The sequence below is a fragment of the Agelaius tricolor genome, unplaced genomic scaffold (genome assembly GCF_023055355.1).
Source record: "Agelaius tricolor isolate 1412-34295 unplaced genomic scaffold, bAgeTri1.0.p SCAF_11, whole genome shotgun sequence".
In the NCBI taxonomy this organism is placed as follows: domain Eukaryota; kingdom Metazoa; phylum Chordata; class Aves; order Passeriformes; family Icteridae; genus Agelaius; species Agelaius tricolor.
Genome location: NW_027269271.1, coordinates 14,899,560 through 14,920,318, shown reverse-complemented (window position 1 = coordinate 14,920,318; position 20,759 = coordinate 14,899,560). Strand labels below are relative to the sequence as shown.

The 20,759-nt window shown below is 39.0% G+C and overlaps 1 protein-coding gene and 1 long non-coding RNA gene across 2 annotated transcripts; one reads left to right on the top strand and one right to left on the bottom strand.

Annotated features, from left to right (window-relative positions):
- Positions 1 to 459: 459 nt before the first annotated feature.
- Positions 460 to 7,914, bottom strand: LOC139594342 (uncharacterized). Its single transcript, XR_011680598.1, has 4 exons — positions 7,697 to 7,914; positions 5,685 to 5,794; positions 1,390 to 1,567; positions 460 to 672 (listed from the first exon to the last, which is right to left on the bottom strand). It is a non-coding gene; the product is annotated as an uncharacterized lncRNA (long non-coding RNA).
- On the top strand, positions 1,433 to 17,703 carry CDC7 (cell division cycle 7). Its single transcript, XM_071436308.1, has 11 exons — positions 1,433 to 1,563; positions 3,579 to 3,665; positions 5,399 to 5,534; positions 6,175 to 6,268; positions 6,370 to 6,512; positions 8,168 to 8,417; positions 8,958 to 9,053; positions 10,032 to 10,210; positions 11,409 to 11,491; positions 14,186 to 14,335; positions 15,300 to 17,703. Exons 1-11 carry the CDS (start codon positions 1,470 to 1,472, stop codon positions 15,674 to 15,676), a joined length of 1,689 nt encoding a protein of 562 aa, XP_071292409.1. The 5' UTR covers positions 1,433 to 1,469; the 3' UTR covers positions 15,677 to 17,703.
- Positions 17,704 to 20,759: the final 3,056 nt, after the last annotated feature.

The window sequence follows — 20,759 nt, the reverse complement described above, 5'->3', positions numbered from 1 at the left end:
GCCGGCACCGAGCCGCTCCTCTGGGGGGCTCCGCTCCGCGCACCCTCCGCCCCTCGGTGCCCGCCATCCCCGCGGGGGCGGCTCCCCTGGCCGGCCGGAGTGGAGCTGAGTAACGGCTCCACGCGGGGAGCCGAAGGGCCCCGTCTGCGTCCCGTGAGCCCCGGGGCCGATGGGGAAGCCCGCGGCGTGCGTTGGGCCCGGAGCCTGGCTGGCGGGGGCTGTCCCGTAAGGGCAGTGCCGAGCTCGGGCTGTTCCCGCTCGGTGCGGCCCTGGTGCCAGCACCGGCGTTCGGATGTGCTCCGGCTCTCGCTCGCCTGCAGCGGACGGCAGCTCTGTGTGTTAGCTTGCCGTGCTTGCGCTGCTGCTGAGGCCGTGGTGGTGCGCGTTGGGAACAGGCCAATGTGCCTGCTGACCTCTAGCAGCGGGAGTGCCTACCTGTGAGAGACTGGAACCGCCTCTAATCCCGTTCCAGCAGCGTCCCAGGCCCGCTGCACTAAAGCTCCTGCAGAAAAACGGAGCTCCAAAGAGACGGCTCCTGCCTCTTGGCCCTGTTGTTGCACAAGGATGACAGAGTAAAGGGAGCTCAAATTCTTTGGGGACAAAATGTATTTCTGGCTCCACAGCTGAAACAGATGAATCCTTTCATCAGGAGTTTTTCGGAATTCGTTTCCCCTGTGTGGAAAAGTTCATCCAGATCTTTAAAGGTTTGGCAAAGTAACAAGGAAGGAAAGTTTTTCAATGGAACCAGTTTTAGTAACTGTCAGAGCTGCTGCTTCCAGTCTTACTTATCACTGGTATTACTGCCCTGGGAGTCCCTGCCACTCTTTTGTTCCTGAAAAGGGATTAGCAGTTTGTTTTTTTTTATTGCACAGTACTAGTGGACTTTATTAGTTCACAGTGTTATGTAGTGTTTCCAAAATTTGGGAATAAGCATTTCAAAAGAAGCATGTTCTGTTTTTCTTGTGGTGGGAGGGCAATGAATAATTATGTTTTGCTGAATTTATCTAGGAGGGAGAGATTTCTCATATGGAAAAGGTATTTTTTTCTCTTATAATTTCTTTCAGTCTTTCTGGCTTTCTATAGCTTTTGCAGTGTGCAGTGCAGCTATTTCTGTGTGCATCCATTCCTTGCCTTTCAAAGCAAACTTTAGGGAAAAGACAATGCTTTAATGCAGATGAGGAAACATGAGAGATGAAAATCAGCTGTATTTAAGCTTATCCTGCTAAAGTCTTCCTTCCCTTTCCCTCCCCCTTCTATCCTCGTTGCTTTACTGGTTTACTGTTTCACTGGGATGGTGGGTGGCGCTTTGTTTTAGGTAGCACAGACGAACTCCCCCGACTCCCTGAATCTCATCTCAGGAACTGAGTGCAGGGCTAGGAAGTGTCTTACCAGATATGCTTGCTCCCCCAGGTGTCCAGAAGTGGCCCTCCAGAAGTGGATTTTTTTTTTTACTTGAGACTTGTTTTGTGATGGAGGCGGTGTTGAAGTCTCCCTGTGATGAACAGCACCCTCAGCAGGCTGAAGACTTCCACGGGAATCTGGAGCAGAACAGCAAGCTTTCAGGTATCTGCTGAAACAGGGATTGTCAACATTACATTTTGGTGTTGACAGGCTGCTTCATCACTTAGGGAAATTTCAGTATTGATTATAAGCCTGTCTCTGTATAATCCTTTTATATAAAGAATTAATGAAATGAAAACATTTGAGGTGGCTTTTGATTTTAAGGTTATTCCTGCTGTTTGCATGTTACAAAACTTCAGCTACAGTAGTTTTGCTAAACCTACTATTAATATATTACAGAACACATTATAAGAAGATACCAGAATAAAAAAAGCCAGCCCTTGAGAATAAAACTGACCAGACAAGTGCACAAACCCAGTATTTTGCCCAGATTGATGCTGAATACTGCTGGTATTGCTTTGCAAATATGAGAAGAAATCACTTTAAAATCTGCTCACAGAAAATGCTGGCTAATATTACTGACTGGTATCACTACCCTGATGGCACAATGACTGTATGCTCTCTGTACCCAGTGAGGATTCAGGCCCCCAGAAGAGAGCGGGTGATGTTCACACTGCTGTCCTTCAGCATGGACAGTCACTGACTTGTTCCAGCACTTCTCTCTTTCACCCAAACCAGCTCTACTGAGCTCCTAAATGCTGTCAGTGCCTTGGGTAGGCACTGCAGCCTCTGCCACCTTGCTTCAAATAGTCTGACAGCTTTAACTTTCTCCAGAGAGGAATCTGAATTCAGTGTTGGACAAAATGGGGTATCTGGCAGATTCTATAGCAGTTGTTGAGTTAGTTCTCCATGGTTGTTAGTATATACCTTAGGATTTTTTCATTCCTGAAAGATTTCTCCAAAATGTCTTAAAACAATTTGAAGAAGCAGAGAGAACAACTTAAAGGAAAAAAAAGGAATGTAAGTGGATAGTTAAGTGAGGCAGTAGGTATCACTTCTCAGAAGCATTTTTAGTATGTTAGTGTATGTTTTTATAAAATCTTGAAATAAAAAAAAATTGAAAGTGAAAGCTAACTATGACTTGAATTACTAGCTGATTTATTGGGGTTTTAGCAGGAAGAATGTTCTTGAGGCAGTTTTTGTTGTTGTTTAAAGTAAGCTACACAGAAGCCTAGAGATGCATGCTAATCCATGCTTTGGTTCTAGCACATCTGATTTTTAAAAACAAAATCTTATTGCTTATGACTTAATGCCCTGGTGGAACATGATCCATTTTGACATATACAATACATTACAATTTATCTGTTTATGTAAATTTAATTTATTTATTTTTAGGATGAAAAATGTATACTCATTTGATTGACTTTTCAAATACCAGTTTGTGCTAAGTTCTGTATACTGTAATATTCTTTACCCCTGGCTTCACAGAAATTAGTCACAGCCTCTACACAATTGGTAGCTTCAAAGGAAGTGTATTCTTATGTGGGGTATAGAAAAGGCTTGAACAACAAGGATTTGTAAACTGAATGGAAAACTACATGATTTTTTTGAAATAATCCAGTACAGCATCCTTGTCGTGCCATCTAGTGATTGCAGCATGAAGTGCAGCAGCTGAAATGCAGAGCAAACATGGGCTTGGGTGCCAGCTATTTTAAGTAACAGTGGGAAAGATCGCGTTACCAATCTTAAAAATATCTAAAAAATACTGCTTTTTCTGCATTTGTGATTTGCATCTTATGGATTTGCACCTGTGCTTACAGAAATTGTTACAGTTTTGCCTTTTGTCAAATTGCTGTTGCAAATGCCACATAAACATTTAGTGATGAGCTGTAGGTGTCCTACAAACCAGGCAGCTTTTGCCCTCTCAGAATCTGCTATATGTCAGATAAGTAAAAAAAATAGTTTAAATGCTGCGTCTTAGAAAGGAGTGTGATGAAGAACAACCATATCAAGTATCCACATAGTAATGTCAATAGGCTAGAATACCTTTGTGCTGTTCTTTCCTCTGTGTATGTGAACCCACAGTCCTATGAAGTGTAATTTGTGATCTCCAAAATAGATCAGATATTGAATCAAGTAATAAAATTTCTAACTTATTTTCCCCATTCTTCCCACAGCAGGAGTAAAAAAAGATATTGAAAAACTTTATGAAGCAGTGCCACAGCTTGTAAATGTGTTCAAAATAAAGGAAAAAATCGGGGAAGGTAAATGTTTAATTTTATCTTGCTTGCAGTTAAGATTTCTTTTGGCATTTCTAACTTAAAAAGTATAAATCTAAGATCCCAAATGGTCTCTGTAGGAATTCTTTCTGAGCACATAGGTGTATTAATTAGGAACACTTTCAAGCTATTTTTCTTGAATATCTGGTATATTAAAGCCTTTTAAAAAAACAGCATTCCAGTTTTGGCAATTAAAAACTTTTTAGGTAGATTCAAGTAAATAGTCTTAAAAATCCATTCATTTTTCTCCCTTACATGAGAAATCTACTTATGTGTAGCTGTGTTTTTGACATACTTAATTGGTGTTCCTTAAGTTAGCTTTGTTTCCACTAAAATCTCTTGGGCAGAAGTGGATGAGGAAACTGAAAGGTTGGAGCTGCTTTACTTAAAAAATGAACAATTTTTTTATTTTTGAAGACATACGGTATCAAATTTTAGGATGCTTCTGTTCACCTTGCCTTCAACAAGACAGTGTTGGAAATACCTTAAATTAGTGTCAGCCATGACTATAAATAGATCCAGGTTCTTCTGAGTGTGGGATTTCAGCACTTTTTTAGATGCCTAAGAGTTTTTATTTCAAAAACCACCAAGCTACTTAAAAACCCCCAGCTCCATTCCCCACAGGAATGTAAAATTAAAAAAAAAAAAACAAAACTTTTTCCTATCATAAAAAAGATTGTGTAATTAAACAAAATTTCTGGTTATGAATAATACTCTGATATTGCTCTTGGGAACAAACAATGTTTTTTAAGAATACTATTTGCAGTACAACAGCATTATGAGAAAACAAGCTTCAACTTAGGATTCCGCTCTGGAATCACTTTCATTTTAGCAGTTCTCACCACCAAAAATAATGTCTTAAGTCAAATTTGGTAACCCTTGTTGCTGCAATTAGTTCTGTTGGAGGTGTGGGTCTCCAGATTGTTTGGGATTTTTTTTTATGCTTGCATGAAGTATTTAGGTTTTGCTGGCATTTTGATGTATGCTTGCACTCAGACTGTTGAACCAGCATGATGCAAACACATTACTTAAAATGTAATCAAAAGTAATTTCTATTCTTTATTCATATGGAAGAACACTTCAACTTGTATGTTCAGATATCTCAGATCATTAGGATAAATTAACCTCCTAAGAGGCTTATTAGGACATCCTTAAAATGAAGTGGCTGGGTAAGCTTATCATACAGGCTGAATACTCCCTTGCTCAAGCACGGGTATCGCATTGGGTGTGGTAAAATGCTCTGGGCAGATAAACAGTGCAGTGAGACATCATGTGGGAAGCCTTACTTTATAGATAAAGTACAGAATTAAGGAAAATGTAGCAATTTCAGAAGTGCTTTGAGTAGCACTGGCAGTGCTTTCCAGATTAGCATTATATATTCCTCTTACATTGTAGGGAGAGGAGGTAGATGTCAGATGAAAGTAAGCTACCTAAACAAGAAAGCAAATCAAAGATAGGAAATTTACATTCAAAGAGCACTGTGTCCCAGGCAAGTTAGACAGTGTTATATTTGCATTTTTACTGACATAAAAAACTTGTATACAAGATCAGTAAATTCAGTAGTAGAAAAAAGGAACTGGATTTTTCTCTTCTAGAATCTGCTTTTGATGTAGTATCAAGTGTACTGCAGGATTGTGAACAGTCAGATCATTTCTGTAAAAATCTGCATTGACCTAATTAAAAATGTTGAAGACTGTGTTTTTCTCCTTTGTTTACAGGTACTTTTAGTTCTGTTTACTTGGCCACAGCACAGCTACAAAGAGGATATGAGGAAAAAATGGCTCTGAAACACTTGATTCCAACCAGCCACCCTCTGCGAATAGCTGCTGAACTTCAGTGCCTCACAGTGGCAGGGTACATAAACTAAAAAATTATGATTTTCATAACTGCTGAACGTTGTCTCACTGTTCTGTATTTAAGTTTTGGCACTTCTCATGATTTGTATTTAAACACACACAAATACATTCTTTTTCTTGAGAGCAAATAACAAAAGGAGTGTCTTACCTGTAATGGATGCCCTTTGCTGCTAGTCTCAGTTTGGAGGGGTGCTCTATTTACCAGCTGAGAAATTCCATTATATATCTTTGTGGTAACAAAGTTCCAGCTCTGAAATGCTTGGAAAAAAGAATCACTTCATTAGAAATGTGGTTTTAGGAATGGATATTTGTTTCTGGAGTGTGCTGAATAGCACTTTCTTAAAGTAGTAGGATCATGAAAGTTAGGGCCTATATTAATTGCAGTGGTAACTACAAACTACACCCCACAGATAATCTGCAGAGTTCTATTCCAAACTGGAGAATAGAGCATAAAATGGAGTTCAAATGGAACAGAACTGTGAGCAGCAAGAGCACAAGTGCTGATTGCTGATAAGACTGCTGTCAAAATATAAATTAGGGTTAAAAGAAAGCTTGAGTGAAGTTTTTATTTTGAAAAAATAAAGGAAAATAGACATCCATCTTCTCTTCTTTGTTCAGTAATACTGCTTTTCTTCTAGGGGACAAGATAATGTTATGGGAGTTAAATACTGCTTTCGGAAAAACGATCACGTTGTTATTGTTATGCCATATCTGGAGCACGAGTCCTTCTTGGTGAGTCTCAGAATTCTGATATGTAGTAAAACATTTAATTAAAAGTAGATGCATAATTATTCTGTAATTCTATTAATTATGGTATCCAAATATTCTTTCAGGACATTTTGAATTCCCTTTCCTTTGAAGAAGTGAGGGAATACATGTTTAATCTGTTTAAAGCGTTGAGGCGCATCCATCACTTCGGTATTGTTCACCGTGATGTCAAGCCCAGCAACTTCCTCTACAACAGGCAGCTAAAAAAGTGAGTCTGGCCATACTGTGATCTCATCTGGGGATGTGTGCCTTGGCAGAACAGAGTCAATTAGGCTTTTAAGCTTCTTTCCTTCCAGCTCCATAACATGTGCTTAAATAATAAAGCTGAAAACGTGGGGTTTTATTTGTAAAATTTTTCTTTCACTGTTAAGGGACTTGAGAAGGGAAGGATTTTTTTTTTTTACTTAAGGTAGTATCTGCTTCATAGAGTGACAAAGACCTGATAAAATGAAGATTTTACTACTGAGTAAAAGTACTGCATTTTCAAATAAGAATGAGAAGAATAAAATATGGGGTTTTTTTAAATAAGAAAGTCAATTATAACTTGTGGTGCAAAGAATGATCCTTGTACATTTTTAATAGTGGATAGAGTAAAACTGATACAGGTAAGATAGCTGGCTTTGGGCTGTTTTCACCTTACATTGAATGAATGTTTATAACTAGTAGAGTTGGCTCTTTTGCCTGTAAGTTACAAAATATAAAGACTGTAAAAAGTGAGGTACTGCTTCTTTGTGAAGAGCTGAAATAGAGTGCTACAGTGCTAGCAGTCCTATAGCTGTACTTGTTAGCATAGTGCTTGCAAAGCTGAGACACTGAGGTATTGGAGTATGTCCAAAACAAAGCACTGTAGCAGGATGCACATCCCCAATGTGGAAATGATAGGAAACAGCCTCAAGTTGCATCAGGGAAGGTTTAGATTAAATATTAGAAAAAAGTTTATCAAGCATTGGAATGGGCTGTCCAGGGAAGTGGCTGAGTCACCATCTCTGGAGGAATTGAAAAGACCTGTAGATCCAGCACTTAGGGACACGGTTTTGTGGGACTTGGCAGAGCAGGGTTAACAGTTGGACTTGATTTTAAAGGTCTTTTCCAACCTAAATGTTTCTGTGATTCTATGCAGTGAAAGTTTGTAGGGGAGATTTGATCGCATTTTGCTAAACCACAAGCTTAAAAGTTTGAGAAATACTGTTTTGGTTTTTTTAATCTGTCAAAATGAACATGTACTGTCATCTTGCTCTTCCTACATTTTTTTGAGCCTTAATCTCTACTTTGTGTTTAGAGGTGTGGAGTTGAGTTTGAGACCTGGGGACAGATGGATTGTCTCTATACTGGTTGTAGCAAAAAATAATCCTTTTAGAGACAGATCTGAAGTGTGAACTAATGTAGCCTTACCTGTTTGAAGACTAAAGTAAATTCCAGTAGTATTTGGCAGAACTCTGTCAAAACTTTTAGCACTGTTGGTCTGGTCTGTCTTCACTGCTACCTTTGTCCTGTGCCCATGGGAATCCTGCACGAGTTGAGTCACTTGTACATGATTGCTGGCTGAAGGTTCAGGGCTGTAGGATTAGAAAAACTTCAGAAAGGAGTTGCTGGAAATATTTTTTTAACACCTTTGGAGGAAGGATGCACTTGATAAGATTTTGGGACAAGAAACAATGAACAATGGTGTAGGGTGAAAACATTGAGGAGATAGGTAAGATGGGTCAGTAGGAGGAGAAGGAAGAAAATAGGACTGTGATGCTGGCAAGAGTACAGATAAGCAACGTTGAATGAAGTGTGAAAGAAAGATAAATAAGTAATGAATAGTAAATTGAATGACTAATAGATACTTTGTGACTCCTGATTCTGAATTTGTCTTTTCAGGTATGCCTTGGTAGATTTTGGCTTGGCACAAGGAACCCCTGATACGAAAATTGAGCTTCTTAAAACTGCCCACTCTGAAGACCAGCAGGGAAGTTGCTTGCAAATGAATCCCATTGTAACCTTGGGAAATGGGGTTTCTGTCAGTGTCACAGCACCCAAACAGATAGCTCAACAGTCAGCCTCAAAAGCAGCTGACAGAAGGTCCAGCTCACTTTCAAAAGTACAGATGAAACAAGGAAGAGGAGGAAAGGTTCTCAATCTCTTTCCTTAATGCTGTTGTATATGTTTAATGTGTTCCTTCATCCAACAGGGGGAGATGCAGTACTTGCACAGAAGCTGAGCCTGCACAGCAGCACAGTGTTCATATCTAAGGAGCCACTTCTACATAACTATTGGCTTCGTCATTATCTGTTAGATGTAATACAGGGCTGAAGGCATTATAAACCCTAACATGAGTTACTATTTAAATAGCCTTAAATCCTTTTTTAGAGGCATGGATGGGGAAACTCCTCCCCAAGCCAATAATCATTCACCTATGTTTAGTTACTAGTTGCATAACAAGTGCAATACAGACTACACTTGGATTGTCTTGGGGCACTTCAGAAGTGTGGTTTTGTAAACGTGTTTGCTGTTCTGTCTAGATCATGTTTCTTCATCCACAGTAACCTGATGCCTGAAAATTACTTACATGCAGCTGTTTTTGTTTTGTGACACTCCACACATTTTTGAACTGTCAGTGCCCAGATGCCTGTTAAACAGGATCCTTACTGTCCTTTTTGTTGGTCTGTAGGAGGACTCTGTGCACCATTCTGTCCAGCGCTCTGTCTTTGGAGAGAGGAATTTCAATGTCTACAGCTCCACATACCAGGAGAACTCAAGCACAAAAGTAAGAAGTATTGACTCATCAGTAGGATCAATCTGCTGCATATTTGAAAAAGTATAGAACTGGTTGTTCTGGAAGACAGAGCACTGCTCTAGAATGCTGTGCAACTCAAAGGTTTTGAGCAGACCATTAAACGTGTCTTTCCTGAAAGGCTCAAAGAATTTTTCATTTCTGTTTGAGTCCCTTTTGAAGCTCCTAAACAAGGAATTCTGTAGCTGTCTCCCTAGCTGATCTTGTTTGGATGCTAAGTTAATCTTTTTTCCTATACATCTATCTGTGCAGCTAATCATAGAATCACAAAATAAAGCGAGTTGGAAGGGACCCATGAGGATCATAGAGTCCAACTCCTGGCCCTGCACAGGACACCCCCAGAGTCACACTGTGTGCCTGAGAGCATTGTCCAGACACTTCTGGAGCTCTGACCACTGCCCTGGGGAGCCTGTTCCTGTGCTAAACTACTTCCTACTTACCTTGTGAAATTTAAAAAAAAAATTATTTTGCAGTTGAAGCTGAGGATAAAACTTGTAACTATTTTTTTTTGTAATCAGTATTTAATATGACAAGGGGCAAACCCCAACTAATTAGAGGGTTTGGTTTATGGTATTTTATTGTAGAACTAGAGTTAGTGTGTTGCTGTGTAATTTCATTTTTTTTTCTTATTTTCATATTGAGCCAAAAAAAACCTTGAAACACTATACTAACTTGAAAAATATTTGCCTTGTAGCTTCAGAATATCTAATATATATTGGTTTTTCTGTAAACACTGAAAACGTCTTCTGCAGGGGAGGAAGTCAAGCTATCTAGAAAGTTCAAGTGTCTGTTTTATAGTAGTTTTGGTACTGTTAAAGAGGTTTGCTGTCTGTTTTAAAATTCTTCTTGTTCATCACCACCTGTTAGGTCAGTATTTTAGGAACTGTCCTATCTATATGTAAAGGAAGACTTCTTAAATATGTCACCTTCTCTAAAATATCTCCATTGCAGCTCCTAAAACAATCAAAGGTGATAGATGTTTCATCCAGGAAGTTAATAACAAAGAAGAAGATTATTTCTACCAGAACTGTGAGCAATGGGGCAGCCAGGAAAGCTGCCAGTGCCTGCCCTTTAAACCTGCCCTGTGACTGTTATGCAACGGACAGAGTCTGCAGTGTTTGCCTTTCAAGGTAATTTGCTTTGATAATGTTGTTAAATTGTCTACTCTGCTGTCAAGCAAAGTCAGAAACTTAGATTTACTAGACTGCTGATTTAGTGTGGAAGATAGTATTTGATCTCTGCAGCCCTTAAAACACTGAGTATGCTCTTTTTAAACAAAAATAGTTGATGGAATTCATGCATTAGTCCACTGCTATCTGCAGCTAGAAAGATTCACTGGTAATTATTTTCTTGTTGTGTTTATTTATTCACCTACATGTGCTGTAGAAAATCACTTGAGTTAATTTCAACACTTAGAAAAGTGTTCTAAATTCTGTCATTTAGTAGTTATCTAATAGGCCTAAATTATAGCAACAGTCAGAAATCATGAGATGTAGAATAAAAAGGAAGGATGACTGTTTTGTATTTGTTCATCCAAAAAACCAAGAGAATCACAGAGCGGTTTGGGTTGGAAGGAACCTTAAAGGTCATCTTTTTCCAGACCCCCTGCCATGGGCAGGGGCAGCTCCCACTAGAGCAGGCTGCTCCAAGCCCCATCCTGCCTGGCCTTGAGCACTGCCAGGCATGGGCATCCACAGCTGCTCTGGGCAGCCTGCTCCAGTGCCTCATGTTGGACAATCTTAGCAGCTGAGTTCAACTCCATCCCTCTGCAGATATTCTGGTTATGATCTACTATTGCCTTGTATCCACACATGATCTTTTAAATAATGGTAACCTTGGACCTTTTAGTTAATCTAACAAAAAGTAAATTCCTGGCAACACTCAGAACAACCCTTAGGTTGCTCTGCACTGACACAAAGTCATAGCATCCATCTTCAAGAATCTCATATAGTTTTTGCCTTGGGTTAATTAGCCTCAACTTTAAAGTTTCCCATGAAAACAAGCCTTTAACAAAAATAACACTTCTCTTAGATGAAACCAAGAAAAGGTCATTGTGAATTAAGTACACAATAAGTATTTCTCTGGTATTATCTTACGCTAGATAACATAATTAAAATATACTATAACAGATAATACAGATATTGTGTGTGTATCTTAGGATTTTATGCTAGATAAGATGCTTGAAACCTCTGTAAAACTTGAATAAAGCAGGGTTAGGATGTTTACACATCTTACACAAGTATATTCTAAAAATAATAGTAAGTATTATTAGATTTAGAACTTACTTATCAACTTCTACATTCTAATATTTTTGTCTCTTATTACAAGGCGTCAGCAAGTGGCTCCCAGGGCAGGAACACCTGGGTTCAGAGCACCAGAAGTATTAACAAAGTGCCCCACTCAGACCACAGGTACTGCCCAACAGACTCAAACAATAGCTTTTTTCACCTTTTCATCCTCTCCTTTATGCATATTTTGTTGTCTTTTTTATGGGAGGATTTTTTTAACTTCTGAAATTCATTTGTCATCTTTCTAACGCTTTTCAGGTATTTCCTGATTTTAATTAAAAGTTTATTATTCAGAGGAAGAAAAATCTTGAATAAATCTTGGGGAGAGGGAGCATTGTTTAGCCTTTTCTAGGCAAGTTGTAACTTATGCTGCCATAGCAGGCATAATTAATGTTATAATTGCAAATGTGTTCTAGAAAGCATTATTTAATGACTTATTTTCATATTTTTTACTTTTTGCTAGTGGTTTAAGTAGATGGTGTATAATTGTCATAATTTTTCTGAACTAAAATTTTAATTTCTCTGTGTTAAAATTTAATTCATAAGATTCAGTGGTTTGGGTAAATATTGGGACAGAGCAGAGGGATGGTTAATGCATTACCTGGTGCAAGCAAGGTGGGAGAGGTGGTGCCTACCTGCAGGATGGAGAACCAATAGGAGCAAAGTTACCCATTAAATATTTGCTGTATGGCCAGGAGTTCTAACTTACAAAAAATACAAATATCCCCAAAAACTGGATTTAAAATATAAGGTTTAGCCATTTTTTTCTGAATAGCTTTTGAGAAAGCTGTCAATTTTCAGTAAAGTATGTAAGAACACTCAAAATAGAATTATCAATATATTTGATCAGCTTATGCCTAGGTAGCTTACTGCTGTTTGAAACAGCATCTGTGCTGTGAGTATGACTGGGATTTCAAAGGTATGGCAGCTTGTTTGGAGTTCTTGTGCCTGTGCTGTAACAGCCAGCTTTATGGGCTAGCAGTCATCCAGCAATCTAGGACAAGTTTAGACAACCTCTGAATCTGTCTAGACAGAACTGAGGCAGGAAGAAGACGTGCCTAGGGAATCTTGGACATGTGCTGGTGTTAAGCACACTCTCAGATGGATCTCTGTTCTTTAGGGTAATGAGATTACAAAAAGGAGGGGCAAATCTAGACACCCTTGGGTATGGCACAGACATCCCTGGACTGAGTCAGTGGTGCTGAGCTCCTGCAGTACATCAACAAAGCCCTGAACTCAAACTGGGTACACTAATACTAATTTTTATGATACCATGTTTTATTTGAACTAGCAAGTATTACTGTCCACTTTCATTTGGGGCTGCTGGAGTCACCTCCTTGTACTCCTGGCAGTGTCACTCCTGGTTTTGGCCTCTGTGCTGACCCCAAGTTACTGGCTGAATCCAGGTGACTCTACCCAGAGCTACTACAGCACGTCTGACCCAGGTTCACAGTGCTGGGAGTACAACCCAAACTCCCAAGCTGAGGCTACACAGGTCCAGTTCCACTTTCTCTTGGTTTGTCCCTTGCTCCCCTTTCCTCACTAGCTGGGTAACACTAGACAATAGCATAGGGAGGAATCATGATTTTCATGTCATTCCACAAGATCTTGCACTCTGCTGATGATCACAGCTCTACTACAATTGTGGGGTCAGGATTTACTGCCCACTCAAATGGATAAAGCCTTATAATTTCAGCAAGAGTTACATAATTAAACCTTCTCAAAGGTCTTGACCTTGATTACTCCAGCTTACCCAACCACATCCTCAGGGGGGTGCATGGCCCCTCAAACAGATAGTATTACTGTATCACTGTTGGAAAGATGATACTAAAACATTTTACAGGAACTGTGCAGAAGGCTGAAAACCTTTCCACTGTAAATTGTGCCAAATTATTAACTTGGATTTTTTTTTAATAAAAGACGTAAAATCTGGTTTTGCAACTAAAGTCAACCTAATACCTTTTGTCCAAATCAAAGTCCTGTGCTGAGTGTTTCTAATTAGAACATCCAAATTAATTACTGCCTATTTTGCTGCTTACTTTTTTCAATAGGACTAGGATGAATATGCCTCTATTTCCCAACTGTTAATTTTTCTCTTTGGAGTTTGAGATCCTTCAAACTTTCTCCTTCACTTTCCTTGCCATCTCTTAAAATGTGCACCTTAGTGAGCCAAAAAATTATGGCAGACAGGTATTCTTGTAACTTCCAGCACTGAAGTTTCCATCAGGCTTTGGCCTCTATCCCCAGAGTACTCTCTGTACTCTTCATAACACAATGAAAGTGATGAATAGCTTTGAACTATTACAGTTTTTAAACTGCCTACCTTGTCAAGTGAGTTCATACGAGAGAAGAACAAAGTTCATAATAAGATCAGTTTCTTAGTACTGCCTACCTGCCAGCCTCAATCCCCAAAAGATTTTCACAAACATTTTTTATTTGTGACCCTTATATAGATTTTCTCCATAGAAAGTAAAGTTAAATATTTATCAAACCAGCCATTTCATTTGCCCCCTCTCATCTTCCCAGGTAAAACAACTTCAAACATTGTTTTGGTTCATTTTAAGTTTAGCAAGTTAATGGAATTACTCATATGAAAAAACTCCCTCTGCATTAAAGTAGGAAATTATTCTTCAATCTAATTACAGAAGTTTCCACTATTATCTGAAGTATTATCTGTGTGACCAAAGTCAAGAAGTACTTCAGAACATAACTTTTGCTCATAGAAACTTTTCAGATCATAATTTATTTTTAAAGTTGAGATTGTGTTTGTGATGAAATTGTGAGTTTAGTTATTAATAAATTTGCTTTCCTTTGCAGCAATAGACATGTGGTCTGCAGGAATCATATTCCTTTCTTTACTCAGTGGACGGTATCCATTTTTCAAAGCAAGTGATGATTTAACTGCTTTGGCACAAATCATGACAGTTCGTGGATCCAGAGAAACCATTCAGGCTGCTAGAACTTTTGGTATGCAAACCTTCATTTTGGGGGAAGGGGGGAAATGTTACTTAATACTGTGATTTACAATCAATTTTTTTGTGTAAATAAATATATTTTTAGGTTTGAGAGTAATTTTGGAAGTAAATCACGTTTTTTGAAGTGTATATTGAGAGACTTTTTAGACAGTTTTGTGTTTTTCTGTCTTTTACAGTCTGTGTATGGGGTACTTTATGTCATAGTTTTCCCAGCCTGCCTACTGCCTTTCACTAAGTCAGGGCTACTTGAGGTGAAGTATGCCAATGAAATGTTTCCTACTGGCATTTGGTTAGAATTCTTGAGACAGTGTTTCTATTTCTACAAAATTTGGCCTGGAGGCTTAAGTCAATGTGACTTAAAATTTAGATGATGTAAACCTTCCTTTTCCCCCACCCCTTTCCCCAGAAGGCCTAGTAAAACAAACAAACAAGCTAAAAACCCAATACCCAACAGCTGGCCTGTTTAAAAAAGACACAATTACCACAAAACACAAAATATCCAAATAACCATTCCCCTAATTGCTTGCAGGCTAAATGCTGCAGCACTTGCTACCTGGATGTGTAACTGCCAGCATCAATTTTCATTCTCCAGACATGGGTGTAAAAATCAGGGTATTTAATTGTCTTCAGTTCTGTTTCAATGACAGTGAAATGCAAGTTGGTGTACAGGGTGGCTGCCAACCTGTCACTACATAACTTGACATAACCCAAAGCTCTTTGTTCTGAGCAGAACTGAGATGATGACCCCTTCCTTCTGACTCTCAGGGGTTGCTGGCTGCTTCTGTAGCAGCAGGGCTGGTGTGGAGGCACAGGGGGCTGGATTTGGTTCTTTGATAGATTTGTTTTTCTTTCATGCTGGTTATAATTTGAGACATGAAGTTTCTCTGAAACAAAAGTTACAGTGGCATAGAAAGTATAATAAAATGTGGCTTCCTGTACAACTTTTTTTCCCCTAGGCAAATCAGTTGTGTGTACCCAAGTTGTCCCAACTCAAAACCTACGAACCCTCTGTGAAAAGCTGAGAGGAACAAATAGCAGCTGTAAGGGATCTCAGGGGGAAGGGCCCAGCAGGTCTGAAAACAACACAGCTCTGTCAGTTGCAGCAGACAAACCCTGTGCTCCTGAGACACTTGGAAAACAAATTCAACACTTAGAGAGTCTTCAGGAAGGTGATGGTGCTTTGGAAATGAAGGAAAATGACATGAAAGGATGGGATCAGGTTCCTGATGAAGCCTATGACCTACTTGATAAGCTACTAGACTTAAACCCTGCAACAAGAATAACTGCGAAAGAGGCTTTGCTGCATCCTTTTTTTAAAGACATAAGGCTCTGAGAAGATAACTTACTTTGTTATTCCTTTCATATGTTTTGTGTAGAAATGAAATACTGAGGCAGTTTTACCTTGTTGCCCTCAACATTTACGCTCACTGAAATAACGTCACACTGTGCTCTGAACTACTGAAATTTTGTCTTGTACAGTTAGACTGCAAATGTCAGTTTAAGAAATACTTGCAGATGCAAAAGTTACATAAACATCACTAACGTGATCACTAAGTGTCTTATCCTAGGACACTTCTGAGAGGTTATTGCTGTGTATACCTGTTCTTTAAAAAAGTTAACTTTGATCAAAAACAACAAAGAAAAAAGAGTTTCATAAGATCTATGCTTAATTCTCGAGATATTCCCTTAAAATTTACAAGTTTGCCTTAAGGTAAGACTGAAATAAGAAAGTGTTTGAGATACTTTTTTCTGTACTTGCAAATCTCTGCTTTGTTCCTGTTTGGTACATGGGGGACTGAAAATGGAACAAAGAGTATTCATTTTGTTCAGACTATTTTCAGAGAACAGTATTACTTTGGGAGTGTTGCTAGAAGAAAGGCCAGGTGCTGGAGATTACATCATCAAAAGAAAAGCATAACTTTTAAAAGTACATTTTTGTCCCTGTCTGGTCTTTGCTACTTAGGAAATAGTAATAAATGCAGTTACTCATTTTGCATGTTTCCTCAGTGCCATGGGTAACTGCCAGTATTCCACAGCTGCTGCCTTCAAGGATGTCGAGTGCCAGGCATAGGTTTGATTTCTGTTCTAGAAACTGATTTCTTAAAAAATGCTTGTTCAATAAATGATTTGGTTTTATAACTTCAGAAGCTTGTCTAGAGATGCTTCTATAAAACTCAGGTAAGGTTTTCCTGTAGGATGTTTCTGTTCAGGGAGTCTTCCACATTGGTTTCCTGCATTCCTTCCTCAGTGACAGAAGCCACTTTGGATAGCTTTAGTGCGTATGGCTCTTATAGCAGACCTATCCTAATTGTCAAGGAACTCTTAGCACAGAGTTAGCTAGCTGTTTTCTGGTCCTGAGGAGGAAAATCCCACACCTTCAATGTGCAAAGTAAGCTACATCACATCCAACAGAAGTTTCTCTAAACCCCTTGATGATTCTGGAGACTGAAACATAATACAGTGTTTTTCCATATACGTTTCTTGAGATGCTGATGGAGTTGCTCTAAGAGGTTCTTTTGATAACTCCTGTAAAAGCCTTCTCATATGAGCTGATGGTTATGACAGTGCAAAGATCCTGACCAGGACTGGGGCTGAAGAGACAAGATATCAATATTTTCAAAATCTTGAATACATAGAAAATAATCGTAACGTTGCTCTATTTCTGGCATCAGCTGTTAGGGGAAAAATATTTGCAGATGTCAGAATATTGATTGCAGAAAATCTTGAAACCCTCAAGACCCTGGGGCCCAGGTCTTGTAATTTTTGCTGTTTATATAATTTCAACACAGCACGTCACTGAGAAATTATTTATCTAAAGGAACTGTGGCCAAATTTGGCAAGCAATGCTGTCTGCCAGTGTCTGCAGATGTATTGTTTCCTCCTACATTCACTCGTGCTGTCTATGGGCTTATGAGAGCACCAGCTGACAACAAGCAAAAATATGTCAGCTATCTCTTGTGAGCTTTCAAGCTTTCCCTGCTAACAGCCTTCAGCAGCTCCTCCCCTCAGACCCACAGCAATTAAACTCTGCATTGGTTTAAAAGCCAAAAAGGAAAAATCATTGCTAATGGTATTTTTACCAAAACACTAAGGGTAAATGAAATTTGTAAGGAACAGTTCTAAGCTCTGCGTATTCCATAACAAGCTGGAAAAACACATTGGTATTCCTTTTTCCAGTCAGCTATTTAAAATGTGGAGAATTCTTGTTTCAAGTGGAAGGATGAAGTAAAAAGAAAAGTGTGCTTGAACTAGCATATGCGAAGGAAGTAATTTTTGCCACACTCTACAGAAGAAAGCCAGAAGCAAAACGTTAAATGCAATGGGCTCTTACAGGGACCAAAAAAAAAAAAAAAAGAAAAATATGAAGGAAAAGAGCAAGAAAACACTAGGGCTGAGCAGTGGTTGCCACTGGATTTTCTGCTTCTCTCTGCTGTGTCCTTAAGAATCTCTAAAAACCATAGGTAAGAGCCAAGTACTAAGATTCCTTTAAAGTTGAAATACATGATTTGAGATATTTATAAACTGAACGTGAATCTTGTACCATGAGAGCTGCAATTAGAAAAAATTCTGCACAGAAATTACATTGCTTCAACAAATGTTCACTGGTTGTGAGGTCACGGCTGGGTGAGTGTTAAGTTCTGGACACCATCTATGACAAGGTTAGTAACTAATTGGGCAGAAACCAAAAATGGCAGCAAAAAGCTGCATGGGCTTGGAGAGATTAATAGAAACTGGTACCTAGAATTCTGAGAACAGGATGCTGGGAGCAAATCTAAATACATCTGTGTATTTAGCATAGGGAAGACTAGCTTATTCTCAGTACTAAGCCAGACTAGGTGAGGAAACTGTGACATGTTTATGATGCTCATCCTAGTTGAAAAGGGTAACAAATGCATATTTATATTTATTTTCCTAGCACCTTTCTGGCCATTACATTCTACTAGTGAGCAAAATACAAAGAAAGAAAAAAATCTTTAGAACTTGCCTCATATATTTGTTGGTGATGAAAAGGTATGTTCTGAGTGAGGTGATATAAATAATGCTTGCATTTAGCAGGGGACACCTGAATTTTTCTGCCTCCTGAAGGCAGACCACACAAGGCAACTGAAGTCAAAACCTCAACAACCCAGGTTCCTCATTTGCTCAATTTTACACCACATTTAAAAGACCTCTTGGCTGTATAGAGAAAATGACTAACCTTTCAAATCACTTAATAGAACAACAGCATTTTAAAGGAAATTAGTACTTTATGGCTTTAAGAATTCCAAATCTATAATGGAACTATGCAGATCAAGTGGTAGGCTTATAGCAAGGACAGTTCTCTTGAGACATTACTGAAGCAATGCTCTTCCTGCAGCACAATTGTAAATGTTTCTTGGTTGGGTGTTTCTAATGTTTATTTTTTTTAGAGCACATAGTAAATTATTTTACTAATGTAGCCACAGCATGTTCACTTCAGAATTCTCTTGTAGCTTATCCAGAAAACAGAACACGTCCCAGGTCAGTGGCAGTACATATGTGGTTCATACCCCTCTCTGCTGCTGCGTTCCTGGCTGGCCAGTTCAAGGGGTAGTAAATATTTAAATTGGCAGCCTGCACACAGTGGGTGGAAACTGGATAGTCCCTTTGATCATAGGCTTACAAAGGCCAGCATATAGAGTTTTGTTACCCTGGTAACAAAAAAATTCTGGTACTGCTGAGCTGAGGGTCCAGTAAATTGGATATTTTGCATCAGCATAACCTAGATAACCAAGAGTTTTTAAATATGCCTGTTGTGTGCTCAATTCTGCCTCTCCATGACTCAACCCTTTCTACTTTCATGTCCACTGACTGCTAGAATTATCCCTATACAATGGTTTATTGTATCATGTTAAAAACTAACCACTATATGCATTCCTGAGTATCCCCAGAGTATTGTTTATTCCATTTATGGAAGGACTCACATCTTCCTCTGGGGATATGGCAGGGAAGAGAGTGGTTTTGTTACATGTTATTTGGTTTCTTGCATAAAGTTCTTCCATAGTTTTCAGAAGAGTTGGATTTTAATCCAAGACCTAAACTTCTGTTTCAAAAATTCTAGTGCTAAAAGTGTTTTGTGTAAGGTATTAATTTGCTCCATGTCTTTTATATGGCATAAACAAAGTAATTGTAAAAAATAATACATAATTAGTTTTACTTCTTGATGTGATGAGATAGGGATGTAGCCCAACAACTGACATTAAAAAAAAAATAAAAATCAAGATCTTGGGAGGAAAGGCTAAATGATTGATATAATGAATGCCATAGGTCATGTATAACAGCAGGCAGCTCATTGATAAAACCTCTCTCGTATTTCCCATTCCTGTTTTTTCTCATCATCTCCCCCCAAAAACTCCACTCAGATGCACTCTGTATTGCTATAAGGCATTTGGCTTTAATCATTCTTTGCTGCTTTAAGTGTTACTGTGTGTTATGTGAAAAGTACCAATTATTTCCAAGTGTCCTGGGAGTCCTCTTGAGCCCTGCTCCTGTTTTTCTGTCTGTTTACTTGTTCCAAAGAGCTCAGTTTCCTTATCAAAGCCCCCCCTCCCCCCACTTGAACTTGGTGGTAGAGGTAAGAATGCTAAATTTCTCTGTAGCATTTCAGTTTTCTTGTCTGTAGTCTCTTATCAGATCTGGGAATGCCAATTTCAAAGAGAACTGCTGAAATTTCTACTATGTGAGTATACACTTGTCAGGAGGAAAGCACTGAGGGGAGATTGAGTAGTGTGGATCTCAAGAGGACACAAAATGCTACAGCCAGCTTTTTTCTTGTTCTATAAACAACATATTTTTCCTTCACCAGATTGATACTAAGCTATAAATTTTTTTCAAACTTTCTTTCAAAACTCCAAGAAGTTACTCCACCTTCTGAAGGCCAACACAGTTTCATGGGCTGTGTTAGCTGCTTGTGGGGCTCCTTCCACATCCCAGAAGTGAGGGGATTACAATGGCTCACTTACTGCAGCAGGGAAAACACAGCATCAGAGTATCCTGAGCTGCAAGGGACCTACCAGGACCATCAACTCCAACTCCTGACCCTCCCAAGAGTCACACCATGGGCCTGAGAGTGTTGTCCAAATGCTTCTTGAACTCAGATATATCGAGGCCCTTTTCTGTTCTTTTAGTGCATTTAATGGATTAAACTGTGGTATTTACTACTGACAATTCACCAGGACACAGAGTTGTCCTCCACACAGCTTACAGCCAAGCAGTTATTGCCTGCTGGGATCCTTCATAATCTGGCATATGTTTTCCATTGCAGATCTGCTTACAACTAGTTCTGGAACTCTGTAACTTGAGTCACATTCATTGCAGTTGCTTAATGAAAAAACAGTGTGCAGTTTGAATTTATAGGTATTTACCCCAGCTGTCTTTGTAAAACTGACAGTATTCTG

Bases quoted from the DNA above. Each gene is read 5' to 3' on its own strand.
- CDC7 (XM_071436308.1), top strand. From the start codon at position 1,470: ATGGAGGCGGTGTTGAAGTCTCCCTGTGATGAACAGCACCCTCAGCAG. The intron at 3,666-5,398 runs GTAAATGTTTAA...CTTTGTTTACAG, and splicing joins AAAGGAAAAAATCGGGGAAG to GTACTTTTAGTTCTGTTTAC. The intron at 8,418-8,957 runs GTTCTCAATCTC...GTTGGTCTGTAG, and splicing joins AACAAGGAAGAGGAGGAAAG to GAGGACTCTGTGCACCATTC.